The sequence below is a fragment of the Podarcis pityusensis genome (assembly GCF_964106645.2).
Source record: "Podarcis pityusensis genome assembly, chromosome: 2".
In the NCBI taxonomy this organism is placed as follows: Eukaryota; Metazoa; Chordata; class Lepidosauria; order Squamata; family Lacertidae; genus Podarcis; species Podarcis pityusensis.
In genome coordinates this window covers 104326553-104340256 of record NC_138029.1, presented here as the reverse complement: position 1 = coordinate 104340256, position 13704 = coordinate 104326553, and the positions used below count along the sequence as shown (strand labels likewise).

General features: G+C 44.2%; 1 protein-coding gene across 5 annotated transcripts in view; it reads right to left on the bottom strand.

The window, feature by feature from the left end:
* Positions 1-13704, bottom strand: part of FHIT (fragile histidine triad diadenosine triphosphatase) — a 1036588-nt gene that overhangs the window by 642812 nt on the left and 380072 nt on the right. For all 5 annotated transcript variants that reach the window (XM_080995948.1, XM_080995945.1, XM_080995947.1 and 2 more), the window contains one exon: positions 11583-11711. In XM_080995948.1, the coding sequence (XP_080852074.1) occupies positions 11583-11685 (103 nt within the window). In that variant the 5' untranslated portion in view covers positions 11686-11711. The remainder of the gene's footprint in view (positions 1-11582; positions 11712-13704) is intronic.

The window sequence follows — 13704 nt, the reverse complement described above, 5'->3', positions numbered from 1 at the left end:
CATCTAGACAAGTAACCACCTACTTCTCCTCTAACAATTCCCATTTTCCTCTTTGGGGGAGGTATGGATTTCGATTGTCAAGTAAGTATGATGCTGCATTAAATAGTAAAAGGAAATTGTACACAGATGCTGGTGACTGGTCTCCAATCTTCTACCCTAGCTCACATAAATGAAAGATAGTTATACTTCCCCCCCCTTTCCCCCCCCCTCTCTCTTTCTTTTTATTACCTGTGGAGCTTTCTGAGCATGTATTGCAATTCAAGACAAACACCTACAGCTTAAAGATATATTTATCCCAATAATTTTAAAATAATAATTATTATTACATGTTACATAGAGAGCTCTTACGAAACTGATAGCAATTTCTCTTGATGGCAAAAGATTTTTCTTTCTCTAGGCAACAACAATTACAAGGCAATGAAGGCTTCCACCTGTATTTTAGAAACGTTTGTAAATGTTTTCAGAAAGTGAATCTACTTTTTATTCTTCTTTTTTAAAATACAACACACTACCTCTGTACTCGCTAAAATTACAAGGTGGGATACGTATTCATCCAGCCAATCAAACACTCAAAAGTGTCAGATCACATACGCACAATGTGGAGTGGGTTGGCACTACCCCAATGGCCCTGTTTCCAACACAATAGGCATATGTACATATGCAAAAGTTATGTACACACAAAAATGGCAAAGCACAGGTTCTGTGTTGGCTCTGTTCAAACGCGGTGATAAAACACATGGAGTTTGGAGGGAGCTGATACCTGCATTGCACTTTCCATGTATTGATTAAAAACTGTATGGAATGTTCTCCAGGTGCCATTGTAGAATGGATAAGGGCTAGTAAAATTAACTTGAGCCCTGGGAAGATGGAGGGACAGTTGGTGAGTGGCTCCTATATCTGGGAGATTGAGCATCCACCAGTCCTGGAGGCTGGATGGGGTTGCATAGTATGGGGTTTCTCCTAGATATTGGGGGGAGTCCCTGTTGAGAGCCCCAAATGACTCAGATGCATGACTTACAACTACTAGAAGCTGAGCATTCAGTGTAGTGGACCCAAGCCTGTGCAATGCCCTCTCAGCTGAGATTAGACAGGCACCCACCTTTGCTGAACTTCAGTCACACAACTAAGACTTTCTTGTTCCTGCAGGCATTTGAAGGTAATGTTTCATACTATGATGATTGCTTATTGTTTCGTTTTCTGTGGATCATTGCTTAGAAATGTGAATAATTAAGCAATACAATGGTACCTCAGGTTAAGTACTTAATTCGTTCCGAAGGTCTGTTCTTAACCTGAAACTGTTCTTAACCTGAAGCATCACTTTAGCTAATGGGGCCTCCTGCTGCCGCCGTGCCGCCAGAGCACGATTTCTGTTCTCATCCTGAAGCAAAGTTCTTAACCTGAAGCACTATTTCTGGGTTAGCGGAGTGTGTAACCTGAAGCATATGTAACCCGAGGTACCACTGTATAGAAATGTCTTAAATAAATAGTTTGAACAGAACAGAAGATTCTGCTCTTACAACCTGTTATTCTTCCCTGGCAAATTTGTTCAGCAATCACTTTTCCTGAAGTCCAGCTTTTAACATACCCATTGGAGTGCACATCTTTCACTCTAGGCAACCAATCCACTTTGCTAAAAATGAACAGGTGATCACCAGTACTTACTGAGAACAACAGAGAGGATAGGATGCATCCAGCACTGCCATTGTTCAAGCAGAGCAGTCTTCCCCTTCCTCTCCTCTCCCTTTCAACCCCCATTCACCCTCAAAAATCTGCTCTACACTCAGATCACCTGCCTGTGCTTTTGGAATCCAAGATGGAGATGGAGATCTGCTCTAGAATTAGTGCATATGTAAATAAAAGTCTCGGAGGTTTGTTCTTTCCCACGTGCTCACAACTTTTCTTTACAGCCAAAGTAGGCCAAAAAGTTCTTTTAGAAAATCCATTCTAATTTTTAATGCATATATTGCAAGGGTCACAGTGTCCTCAATGAATCACAATAAAATTGTTTGGTCCCAATAACATCCTGCTCATTGTTCCACTGTGGAGAGGCTGCTCTTTTCAATAACCAGCTCAATAAGCTGTTGAAAAATGCTGTGTGTGATATAGCATTGCTTTAGAAATGATGTTTGTCTCTGTCATTATGCTTTACATTCAATCAATTTACAAATGTTGCACTGCTCCCTCTTTATGCTAGTGCTCCTTATGGCATCCCCGAGCAGAAACCCAAAGATCAATACTATGTCGGCTGAAAACAATAGGACATAACAAATGAATAATTTTATTTACAATAAAAGCTCTGGTCCGCAAATGGATTCTATTAATGTTCAAATTCATTTTTCATGCTTTAACACAAGTTGAAAGCGAGAACCTTATACTACAATAAGAATAGAACAAGGAGCATTTTTTTAAAAAAACCTATCCTCAAGAACAACAAAAAGAAAGCTCAATAATGGTTATATTTATTGTGAGACACAAGCGGAACACATGCAAAGCTGTGTAATAATGGAAGTAAATGCTTGAATAAAAACAGCAGTGCAGCCTCAAATTACTCATATCGGTGCAAAAACAAAAAAACCAAACCCACAAACAGTAGCACTTTAGAGAGCAGAACTTTATTACAAAATTATCCTGGGCTTCACCCAGCAGGGCCCATCGCTTGTTGCTCGGCAACTTGGGTTCCTGCACAGACACCCCACTCCAACTAACAAAGGGGTCTGAGAAAGGCTTGAGTGGAACCTAGACATGAAACCTTGCTATAAAAAAGGTAACGGGACCCGTGACCATTAGGTCCAGTCGTGGCCGACTCTGGGGTTGCGGCGCTCATCTCACTATATTGGCCGAGGGAGCCGGCGTACAGCTTCCGGGTCATGTGGCCAGCATGACTAAGCCACTTCTGGCGAACCAGAGCAGCACACGGAAACGCCGTTTACCTTCCCGCCGGAGCGATACCTATTTATCTACTTGCACTTAATATGCTTTTGAACTGCTAGGTGGGCAGGAGCAGGGACTGAGCAACGGGAGCTTACCCCGTCGCGGGGATTCGAACCACCGACCTTCTGATCGGCAAGTCCTAGGCTCTGTGGTTTAACCCACAGTGCCACCCAAGTCCCTAGCCTTGCTATAGCTGGCTTCAAAAAATCCGAAAGCTCAAAGGCTAGGATAGGGTACAAACTCATGTGTATGTATGTGTAGAAGGTGCTTTCCTTAGCTCTCACGATAATAACTTTCTCTTTGCTTGTGGGTCCCAAGAATGGAACATTTTCTTACACTTCTGCACCCGGAAAGGTTCTCCTCCCAGGTCAGGCAGGTTCATTCTGATGAGGAACAACAAGCACAAACACAGCTCCCTTAACACAATTCATGTGCCCTTCCACTCGCTTCAACACATGGATGGAAACAAGACATTTTGGCACCTGAAGCAACCCGCAAAACCACAAACCCACCAGGGAAGAAGGGGCGAGTGATGATCTACATCGTCAACAAGGGCTGGGGAGAATAAAGATCTACACTGGGATCTGCTGCCTCTGGAGATCCTGCTGCCTGAGGTGGTTGCTACTCCCTGCCTCATGGGTGGGCCGGCCCTGAGTGGAGAGATGGAACAAACAGGAGCCATGCTCAGAGGAACCAAGCCAGACCAGGCAAGCATCAGATGGGAAACTTCTCCACTGCATATAGGCAGGAGAAGAGTCTCCCCCAAGCCATGTCCACTTGCCCCATTCCTGACATCATGCATGTCTGTTCAGGTGCTAAGGGGTGATGGACAGCATCAAAGGACCTTTTCCTCTCTCTTGATCAAGATTTCCTCTCTCTAAACAGCACCTGTATTAAACAATCCTGAAAATAGCGGACTGTCCTCTGTAAAGTAGGACACGTGGCCATTCTAGGCAGAACCAACTACAGGGGAAAACAGCCCACGTCCTTTGTTGCAAAGGAAATTTTAAAATCAGCCCACACCTTAATTTATTCCAAAAGTTGCATTAATAACTGAAGAGAGTGTGACTCACACCTTTATTTGTATCAAGCAATGGTGTCTGCCCTGCCAGTATCATCATATTCCCACTCAGGCAGACGTGGGAAGGAGGCAGGGCATCTTGCCAGCGGCACTTACACAGGAACAATGCCACACAGGACAAACCTCCTCCTGGTATGGCTCCCAGCTAATCCTGCAGCCCCAAACCTAATCCTGACTTTGACTGCAACACAGATGAAGGTGAGGCACAGATGCAGTTTCCTACGCCACTCCAGAGAGCAATGCACACTTGAGATGGGCTTCCCATCCGGGAGAAACAAATAGGGTGTGCTTTGTGGGAGCTTAAACAGACTTCGTATTGCTTTAGAGAGGATCAAGATCAGGGCTGGCCCAAGACATTTTGTGGCGCCTGAGGCGAGACCCAAAATGATGCCCCCCCCCCACAACCAGGGAAGAAGGGGTGGGAAAGATCTACAGCACAAACAATGGGGGGGGGGATAAAGAGCTACATTGGGATCTGCTGCCTCTATGGATCCTGCTGCCTTAGGTGATCACCTCACCTTGACTCATTGGTGGGCTGGCCCTGCTCAGGATACATTTAGATAGCACCTGCGCTCCAAATTTGGAGAGAGTGCAGAACCAGCCTCCCAGTTGGATTACTGCAATGTGGTTATTATGCCTCGGACTGCCTTGAAGGCAGCTCGGAAGCTTCAAATGGTGTACAACAGGCATAGGCAAACTCCGGCCCTCCAGATGTTTGGGACTACAATTCCCATCATCCCTGACCACTGGTCCTGTTAGCTAGGGATAATGGGCCGGAGTTTGCCTATGCCTGGTGTAGAATATGGGTACAATCATTTTGACTGGCAAAAGCCAACTGCATGCATATTGCTCCAACTTTACAATAACTTAATTGGCTGCCTCTTTGCTTGCAGACCCAATGTGAGGTGCCAGCATCTGCCTTTGGACCAAAATTAAGTAATCCACTTCACACGGACAAGGCTATCGTAATAAAATGTTAGCAAAAATTAAAACTATACCACTCCCTTAAATGACAGCAAATTAAACAATAACAGCCAATACATCTTCAAAAATACACAAAAGGGCAAGAGACTGTTAAACAAAATATTGTTTGAGATTAATATTACCCAAGGCTGCTAATAGTATTGCATGGAAACATATGAAAGAAAATGTGAAGCTAATCACAAAGTAGAATATTCAGCAGTGGCTGGAAGAATCAAGGGCCTACCCTATAAGGTACACAAAAAGTACTAGGTGCCTCAGCCATTTTTCACTGGAAGTCCCACGATTTTGATATTAATTTTGTATTACTTTTTGATTCTTTGCTGTCGCTATAGGCTTAGGGGGCCTTGGGGGCCTTGGAGGGCTGCAAAACAATACACTACAAGAGTGTCCTTCGTCGCTCCTCTCATAGCTTCAGCAAACATGTGTACAAAGCAGCAGCCATTTATTGACTCCTCCAGCCAGCAGCTTTTGCAGAAATAAATAATAATAATAATAATAATAATAATAATTTATTATTTATACCCCACCCATCAGGCTGGGTTTCCCCAGCCACTCTGGGCGCCTTCCAACAAAATATTAAAATACAATAGTCTATTAAACATTAAAAGCTTCCCTAAACAGGGCTGCCTTCAGATGTCTTCTAAAAGTCTGGAAGTTGTTTTTCTCTTTGACATCTGGTGGGAGGGCATTCCACAGGGCAGGTGCCACTACCGAGAAGGCCCTCTGCCTGGTTCCCTGTAACTTGGCTTCTCGCAGCGAGGGAACTGCCAGAAGGCCCTCGGCGCTGGACCTCAGTGTCCGGGTAGAACGATGGGGGTGGAGACGCTCCTTCAGGTATACTGGGCCGAGGCCATTTAGGGCTTTAAAGGTCAGCACCAACACTTTGAATTGTGGTCGGAAAGTCAGCTCCTCCCCTTCCTCTTCCAGCATCCTCCCAGTCACCTGGCAACCTCAATTTCAAAAGCCTCCTGCAAAAAGCACTTTTTCACCCTGTGGCGACATCACACCCCCTGTAATCCCGGCAGTCTCCCCCTTTCTTGTCTGATACTGAATGTCTCGCCTTTTGTCAGGGTAATGACTGTGTCATCACCTGCCTTTGTTCTTTGATGGAACCTCTCTAAGCCAAGCTCCTGAGGAGACTGTCTTGACTTCAAACTCTACATTTACTCATTTCAGAAATTATGGGGAGAACCTGGCAACCAGGAATTTTAGGGGATCCTTGCCCCCCACAAACCTTTCTCTTTCACAACAAAGCCCCCACTAGAGATAGAATTTGCTATTGTGAGAATCGTGTCTTTATTGTATTATTCACTTCATGTCATGTTTGTCAAAAAAAGACACCTACACAATCATTGCATAACAATAGCATGAAGGTTAATTATTTCCTGACTTGTCTTTCAGCATAATTTATCTCCAAATTATTTCCCATCCACCTTGCTCTTTCCACACCTTTTTGATCCTTGTTGGATCACATAAATTCATTGTGCATCAGTCATTCTGCTTACTCCTTTTCCACGGCTCTGCTCAGTTCCATTTATTTCATTTCCCTCGTTTATTCTTCATTCAACAAACATCCAACAGCATCAACTTCCCAGCAAAAGGCCTTTTAAGCCCATTGCGCCTGACCACCAAATCTCTTGGGCATACAAATGAGAACCTTAGAGTTTCTCTCGAGTTCTCTCTAAAACATATCTCAAACAACTAAACTCTTGGTTTGACCCTGCAGGATTAAGGGATTATTATCAGAGGATAATGGCTTGTGTAAACATGTGCAATCTGACCACTAAGGTGTCTGAAGCTCAGCTATTTCCCCAAGAGATCCTGCCCTTTTTCATGTTTATAAAAGTGCCTTGCTTCCAGGACTTCTGGCAAATATTAAATTGAAGCAGGAAAAAGGTATGAATTTGCACAAAGACAAAGTACTAGTGTGAAGAAGACACTTTGCTTTGTGGTAAGGGGCCCTGTTTAAAACTTTTGGAAAATTCAAGGATGCATCAAATAATCTATATAGTGCTCAAAGCCAAGAGAGACCTCTGAATGATGGTTTCACTGAGCCATCTTTGGAAAGCAAGGGGTTTCTATAAGAGATCATTGGTTGCTTTCTCTCCTTCAAAGGGACTGGGAGCTAAGGCCAAGAAACTTTTGGAAGCATGGTTATGAAAGTCTTCTCCGTTTAGATTGTTTTTCAGGAATCAGGAAATTTGGGTTCTAGCCTTTCAAAACCATATTACCTGATTTTCATTTCACTGCTTTTCTAGAGCTCAACCAAGCTTCTTGCAACCCCTGGTAACAACAACAACTGACTTCTAGCAATTTTGAGCAGGTGTCTGCAAAGGGAGAGAATAAAGAATAAAGCTCCCATTCAGGCTGTGGTCACACCTTGCTCTGCAACCCCATCTTACCCCCATTGTGAGGGAGGGCAATGCCAAACAAGGATCTTTGCTGTTACTTCCCATTGGCTTCATCTACCTTTCCTCGTACTGGCAGGCACAAGTGTCCCCCACTTACATTCTGGGGGGGCCTGCACATATGTGAAATCACATAAAGTAGGGAGCACTCTCTTAAAAAGCCCCTAAGCGCCTATTTTCCCCTGCTCCCCAGCTCTATCTCGGGGCTGTATCTCCAATCCAGAGCAAAATATATAGAGTTGAAGCTGGGGCTAGCTGGGGGAAGCACAGGAAAGCGGTGGTTGCCTCTGTGCTACCTTGCATGTCAGCTGTTAGGCAGGGAGGCTAAGCAGCCGAAACAAAGCCCCGTTGCACCTCCAATCTCTTCAGGGCTTCCTCCGTTCTCACTGACATCCTCTTCAGGATCTGGGAAGGGTCTCCTCACAAACAATAAAGACTTTCCAGCAGTCTCCTGCCATTTCCTGTTATGATTCTATTTATCTATTTATTTCCCGATGTGTATGCGTATGTCCAGTCACGCGCAAGTGGGAGGAGGGATGCTTTATTCCAATCTCATTGGCATTGTGCTATCCTTACACACTCCTTACATATGTGACTGGCATCACACGACGAGAGAGATCAAGGCACAGATTTGTGCTACAGGAGCAGCACAAAGGGGAAACACAGTGACTGTAGGCAGCCACAAGCAACATCTCAAAAGTATTGCCTGTGAGCATTTAGGGGGTCATTTTGCAACCACTAACCCCCACAAAGCCAGGTAAACTTTTACAGGTGAAAACTTGGTACAACCTTGGTTTCCCCCCCACTGTATTGTTGTCTGCTCCAAGCTTTTCAGAAGATATAGTCTATGAATAATATGGATAATTCATAACCATGGAGACATAAACTAGTTTACCTAATATAGGATATCCGATAGCCCAGCTGAAGTATGAATTATGAACAACCCTCACAGGGTTGTTGTGGGGATAAAACGAGGAGAGGCAGCCCCATGTATGCCCCCTTGAATTCCCCAGGTGATATTTGTTTATTTGAATGTAATAAATAAATTCTGCTCCCGTTTCAAAAAGCCAGCAAAAATGAATCAGAAGACCATCAATGCGGCTTCTTCATTATTCTGAAAAGCCAAACCAACCAACCACAAAGATTATGCAAGGGAAAGAATATCAGAAATCAAGTTTAGGAAAGGGGAAATGGTTCAGGGAGCAGCTACTATGACTCCAACACTGGGCTGCATGTTTTCTTTAAACAAGAGCCTCCCTATAAACATCTAATGGAATCTGAATATTTCAAGTAAAAAGGTAAGGTAAAGGACCCCTGGAATGTTATGTCCAGTCAAAGGCGACTATGGGGTCCAGCGCTCATCTCACTTTTCAGGCCAAGGGAGCCGGCATTTGTCCACAGACAGCTTTCCAGGTCATGTGGCCAACATGACTAAACCGCTTCTGGCACAACGGGACACTGTGACAAGAGCCAGAGCGCATGGGAACGCCATTTACCTTTCTGCCCCAGTGGTACCTATTGATCTACTTGCACTGGCATGCTTTTGAACTGCTAGGTTGGCAGGAGCTGGGAATGAGCAACGGGAGCTCACCCCATCGCATAGATTCAAACCGCTGACCTTCTAATTGTTAAGCCCAAGAGGCTTTGTGGTTTAGACCACAGCGCCACCTGCGTCCCTATGTCTTAAGTACCAGTGCAGAAACATGTGGTTGAATGTGCAAACCCAACCCCTGAACAAAGCTTAATACAATGAAAATTGCACAAACACCCCAAAGCACCGTGTTGCAATGAACCGACATCTTCAACAACGTCCTGCATTTCTATGTTTGCAGTGGTTTGCACTACAGAGCCTTTCCAGAATATAAGCCGTGCTGTAGGAATAATTTCACAATCTAAGTCTCACTTCCCTCCTCCCAGCTCCCTTTTTAAACCTGGATTTTTCAAAACATACAAGTTAATTAACTTGACATCCAAAGTGAATTGGCTTTTAAACTCATTCTTTTTGTCTCTATCTTGCCGAAATTCAAACACATTAATATTTCATTGTCTGCTAGGAAATATATGTATGTATAAGTGAGTCAGAAACCAAGCAGATGAAATTATTGCTATAAAGCCCGGGGAATACACTTGTTGTTGCCAGGTCAGATGAATGCAGCTTTACATAGCTCTTCTGCAGTCTTCTCAGTAGCATCACACTTCATTTTACATAACCATGTTTCGCTTTCAGCATTGTAATGACATACAGGCGAGAAGGGCAGAGTCAGGGTCACTGTAAGTGTGTGTAGGATTGCCAGTTGGTCACTATCTTCTCTGTCCAACCATGGACCACTTTGGGGGGGAACTATGTATGCCCTCTGGCACCCAGTATCCTCCAGCTATTGCTCCAAGCAGCTGTGGGCCACCATTTTGGGGTCACCATTTCCATTTCCCCATAATGTCCCAGAACAATACATCTGCTTTGCATGCAGAAGGTTCCAGGTTCATTCCTCAGACTCTGGGAGACACCACTGTCTGAAAACCTGCAAGCCATTGCCCATGAAAGTAGACAGTACTGAGGCAGATAAGCCATTGGTCTGAGGCAACTTCCTATGTGTGCTCTGGAGGGTTATAGCAAATGTCAACTGCCGGTTTTTAGTTGCCTGCTGTCAGCTAAACCCATGGACCATGGCTTCCCTTGTTCTGTGGAACAGCATTCCTACTATCTGCACTTTCTGGAAACAACTGAATACATTTTTTTATTTTGTCAGGCTTTCCCAGATGGGTAAATGGGAGTACACTTTGTCTGGGTTTTAGTCTCGTTTGAAATGTAGGTGATATGTTTGAGGGTTGTTTCCCAATTATATTTTATTATGTTTCAACATTTTTAACATACACAGTCAAAACTCAATTTTGTCTTTTCTATTATTTTTGATATGTTTTGAATTTTTAACTGTTTTGAATCCTCTTGTGTGTAAATCTCCTTGAGGCGGCTTGTTTAGAAGGCGATTAATAAATCGGTGGTGATGCTCAGCCAGTGCACCTAAGAAAGGTATGGCTGGATCAGAACAAAGGCTAATCCAATATTTGTGTTTTCTGCATTGATCATCCATATGCCTCTGGAAAGCCTATAGGCAAAACATGAAGGTAATCTCCTGCTGCCGTTCCCCAGGTACTGATATTCAAAAACATGGAGCCTCTGGTCCTGGAAGAAGCATATAGCCATCATGAATAGTAGCCACTGATAGCTTGAATATGGACTTGATAGATCTCACTCCAACCTTGCCTGGAAGCAGATCTCTATGGTCTCATGTCTTTCCCATTAACTGCTCCCCAAGTCCTTTTAACTCTTCTGAATGCAAAGCAGGTACTCTAGCATCAAACTATGATCTCATCACCAAAAAGCTGTAGATCAGGTTTTCCCAAACTTGGGTCTCCAACTGTTTTTGGACTACAATGCCCATCATCCCTGACCACTGGTCCTGCTGGATAGGGACGATGGGAGTCGTAGTCCAAAAACAGCTGGAGACCCAAGTTTGGGAAACATTGCTATAGGTGGATCTTTCCTGACATGAGCAATCAGCAGTTCTATCTGTTGTTGTTTTTTACTTCCCAAATACAACACATATTAACGTCCAGAAAGGTCTCCAACCAGATTATTTGCCTCTTTGGCTACCAGAGAAGCAAGGAGTTTAAACTTTGGCACGGCTGTGCTTGGCATTTGGACGCCTTAAGAGACTTGTTACATTTTAATTCCCAATGCCAGACCTGGGTCGCATTTGCTTAGACCAAAATATTTGTGGGTGGGGGGAAGCAAAATAGGCAGCACAACAGGGCTGATAATGTGACAGTTAAAAACAGGAGCATCTCCAAGACACTTTCCAGATCATTTTTTAAAACAAGGAAAAGCGAAAGAGAAGCAAAGAAGCACCACCTGTTTATTTATACATCTTCTGTGGTGAAAAGGTCAGAAGAAAATTCACCTCTAAGGTCACTGTTGCTAAGCAACCGCTTTCAGAAGTTCTGCAACACCGATCAAGCATATTATGCTCCACTGACTGGCTTCAGAATAAATATGAGTAACATCTTACCTGCTCTTTAGTGGGGAAAGAGGGGCTCCTTCTACTCCGGCGGAGACAGCCAAGGTTCCAGAAATGGACTGTTATGCCAGATGCATGTAAACCAAAGGGAAAAAAGGATACGACCCGGAACCACAGGCTTCCGGTTCACAAGTGCAAAGGATAGTTCCGTCTTCAGAAACACAACAGAAGGTTTGATGAGGTGCTGCCCAAAACGGAATGACATCTTAATGCCCTTTTATGCACCTGGACCTGTGGAGGAGAATTAATTGAAATCATCAGAACAGTCGATGATCTTAAAACATACGGCAAATGAGATCATTGGCAACATTTCAGAGAACAGAAAATGCACAGAGTTGCTTTTGGTCACTGCAGCTGAATGAACACTCTAATTTTTCCCCTTGCTTTTTTATTACTAAGACTGCATACACACAATACAGTAAGCACATGGCTTCCCTCCAATGCCATGGTTCCCAACATGAGGCACACGCCCCACAGATGGGCAATTTGATTCCTAAGGGGGGGAATGTGAAAGCTGGTTTAGACCAAGTTAATGGCCTTTTAGGCTTCCTTCGCATGAATAGGAGTTCACTTTTTGAATAATAAGAATTATATGTCACAGGGGAGGGGGCATCAAGATTTTAGAGATGCTTAGGTGGGGCATGGCCAAAAAAAGTTTGGGAACCACTGCTCTAAAGAAATATGAGAACTGTAGTTTAGCCCTCACAGAGTTACAATTCCCAGCACCCTTAACAAACTACAGTTTCCAGGATTCTTTGGTTAAAGCCGTGTGCTTTAACTATACAGTGGTACCTCAGGTTACATATGCTTCAGGTTACAGACTCCGCTAATCCAGAAATAGCGCTTCAGGTTACGAACTTTGCTTCAGGATGAGAACAGAAATCATACTCCGGTGGCGTGGCGGCAGCAGGAGGCCCCATTAGCTAAAGTGGTGCTTCAGGTTAAGAACAGTTTCAGGTTAAGAACGGATCTCCGGAATGAATTAAGTACTTAACCCGAGGTACCACTGTACAATATGCAGTACACAGCCTAAAATAAGCCCGTGTCTTGCATGGTTAGGCCTATCAACATCCACCTGCAAGCCTTTTCATTGATGCCCCACCTACCGTAGCTGCAACACCCCCTGGAGGCCACATGCCATGGGGCAGGTGGGGCAAAAGTGGATGGGATAACAGATGTGACTGACTTTTGCACAACAGAAGTCAGGGGTCTCTCCCCACACACAACCTTCTGCTCTCCAACCAAGAAAGCAATATATGCACAATTCAAGCATGCACTGTATTCAATTCAAGTAAAAGCACTGAAGGATGGCTCAGAGCAGGGCTGCTGAGGGGCGTGGCTTGGAGATAAGGGGTGTGGCCTGTGAAGAATTCCAAGGGCCCTTTGGAGAGGTCTAGAGGGCTGCATTTGGCCCCCCCAAGGCTGAGGTTTCCCAGGAGAAGATGTGTGAGCAAAATTCACATGGCTGCCCCATCACGGCTGCATGATGATACTCAGGTATCTGAAGTAAGCAGCAGCTGCTGTATGTTGTCTGGAATATGGGGGACGATGTGGTGGTGATGTGTATTTTGGTTTCTTTTAAGTATGGCTTTTGTTTCAAAAAAAAAAAAAGAAACATTACAGGAAACCCCATACCACAGTAGCAGAGCTCAGCTCTTCCCTCCTCCTTTCCTTATTTACACTGTGAAAGCTGAATCAGATTGGCAATATTTTTAAAATGGGAATGTCAAAAAAGCTTCAATAGCCAGAAAGAAACCACTTACCGACATTGAAGAACGGGGGAGTCGTTTCAGGGAAGGGGAAGGGGAGAGACAAAGAGCTAACACCTCTAAAACAGATTTACGGAAGGAGAGAGCGTCAGGCTCAGAAAACGCATTGGCAGAGCTGAAGGTGATGCTTCCTCCCGTACTCCAAAAATAATAAACACTTCTAGCAGAAAGTTGGTGACCTTGGAAATAAAGGCAAGATCTGATGCTTCAATAACCAAAGCTCCAGGGGGAGAGAAAAGTGATGACCCGGTGCTTTTTATTCCAACTATCTGGCTGAATTACTAGGGACTAGAGTGCCAGTGGGACCCCAGCCTGTTTTAACAATGGCTCTGAGATTCACTCAGGGTGGTGATGGGGGGAGAGAATAATAATAATCAAATCCCACTCCAGAAGGTAAGGAAATAGTATGCTGTGAAATGCTTGAGGTTTTAGAAGGCGACAAATATTGAGAGGAG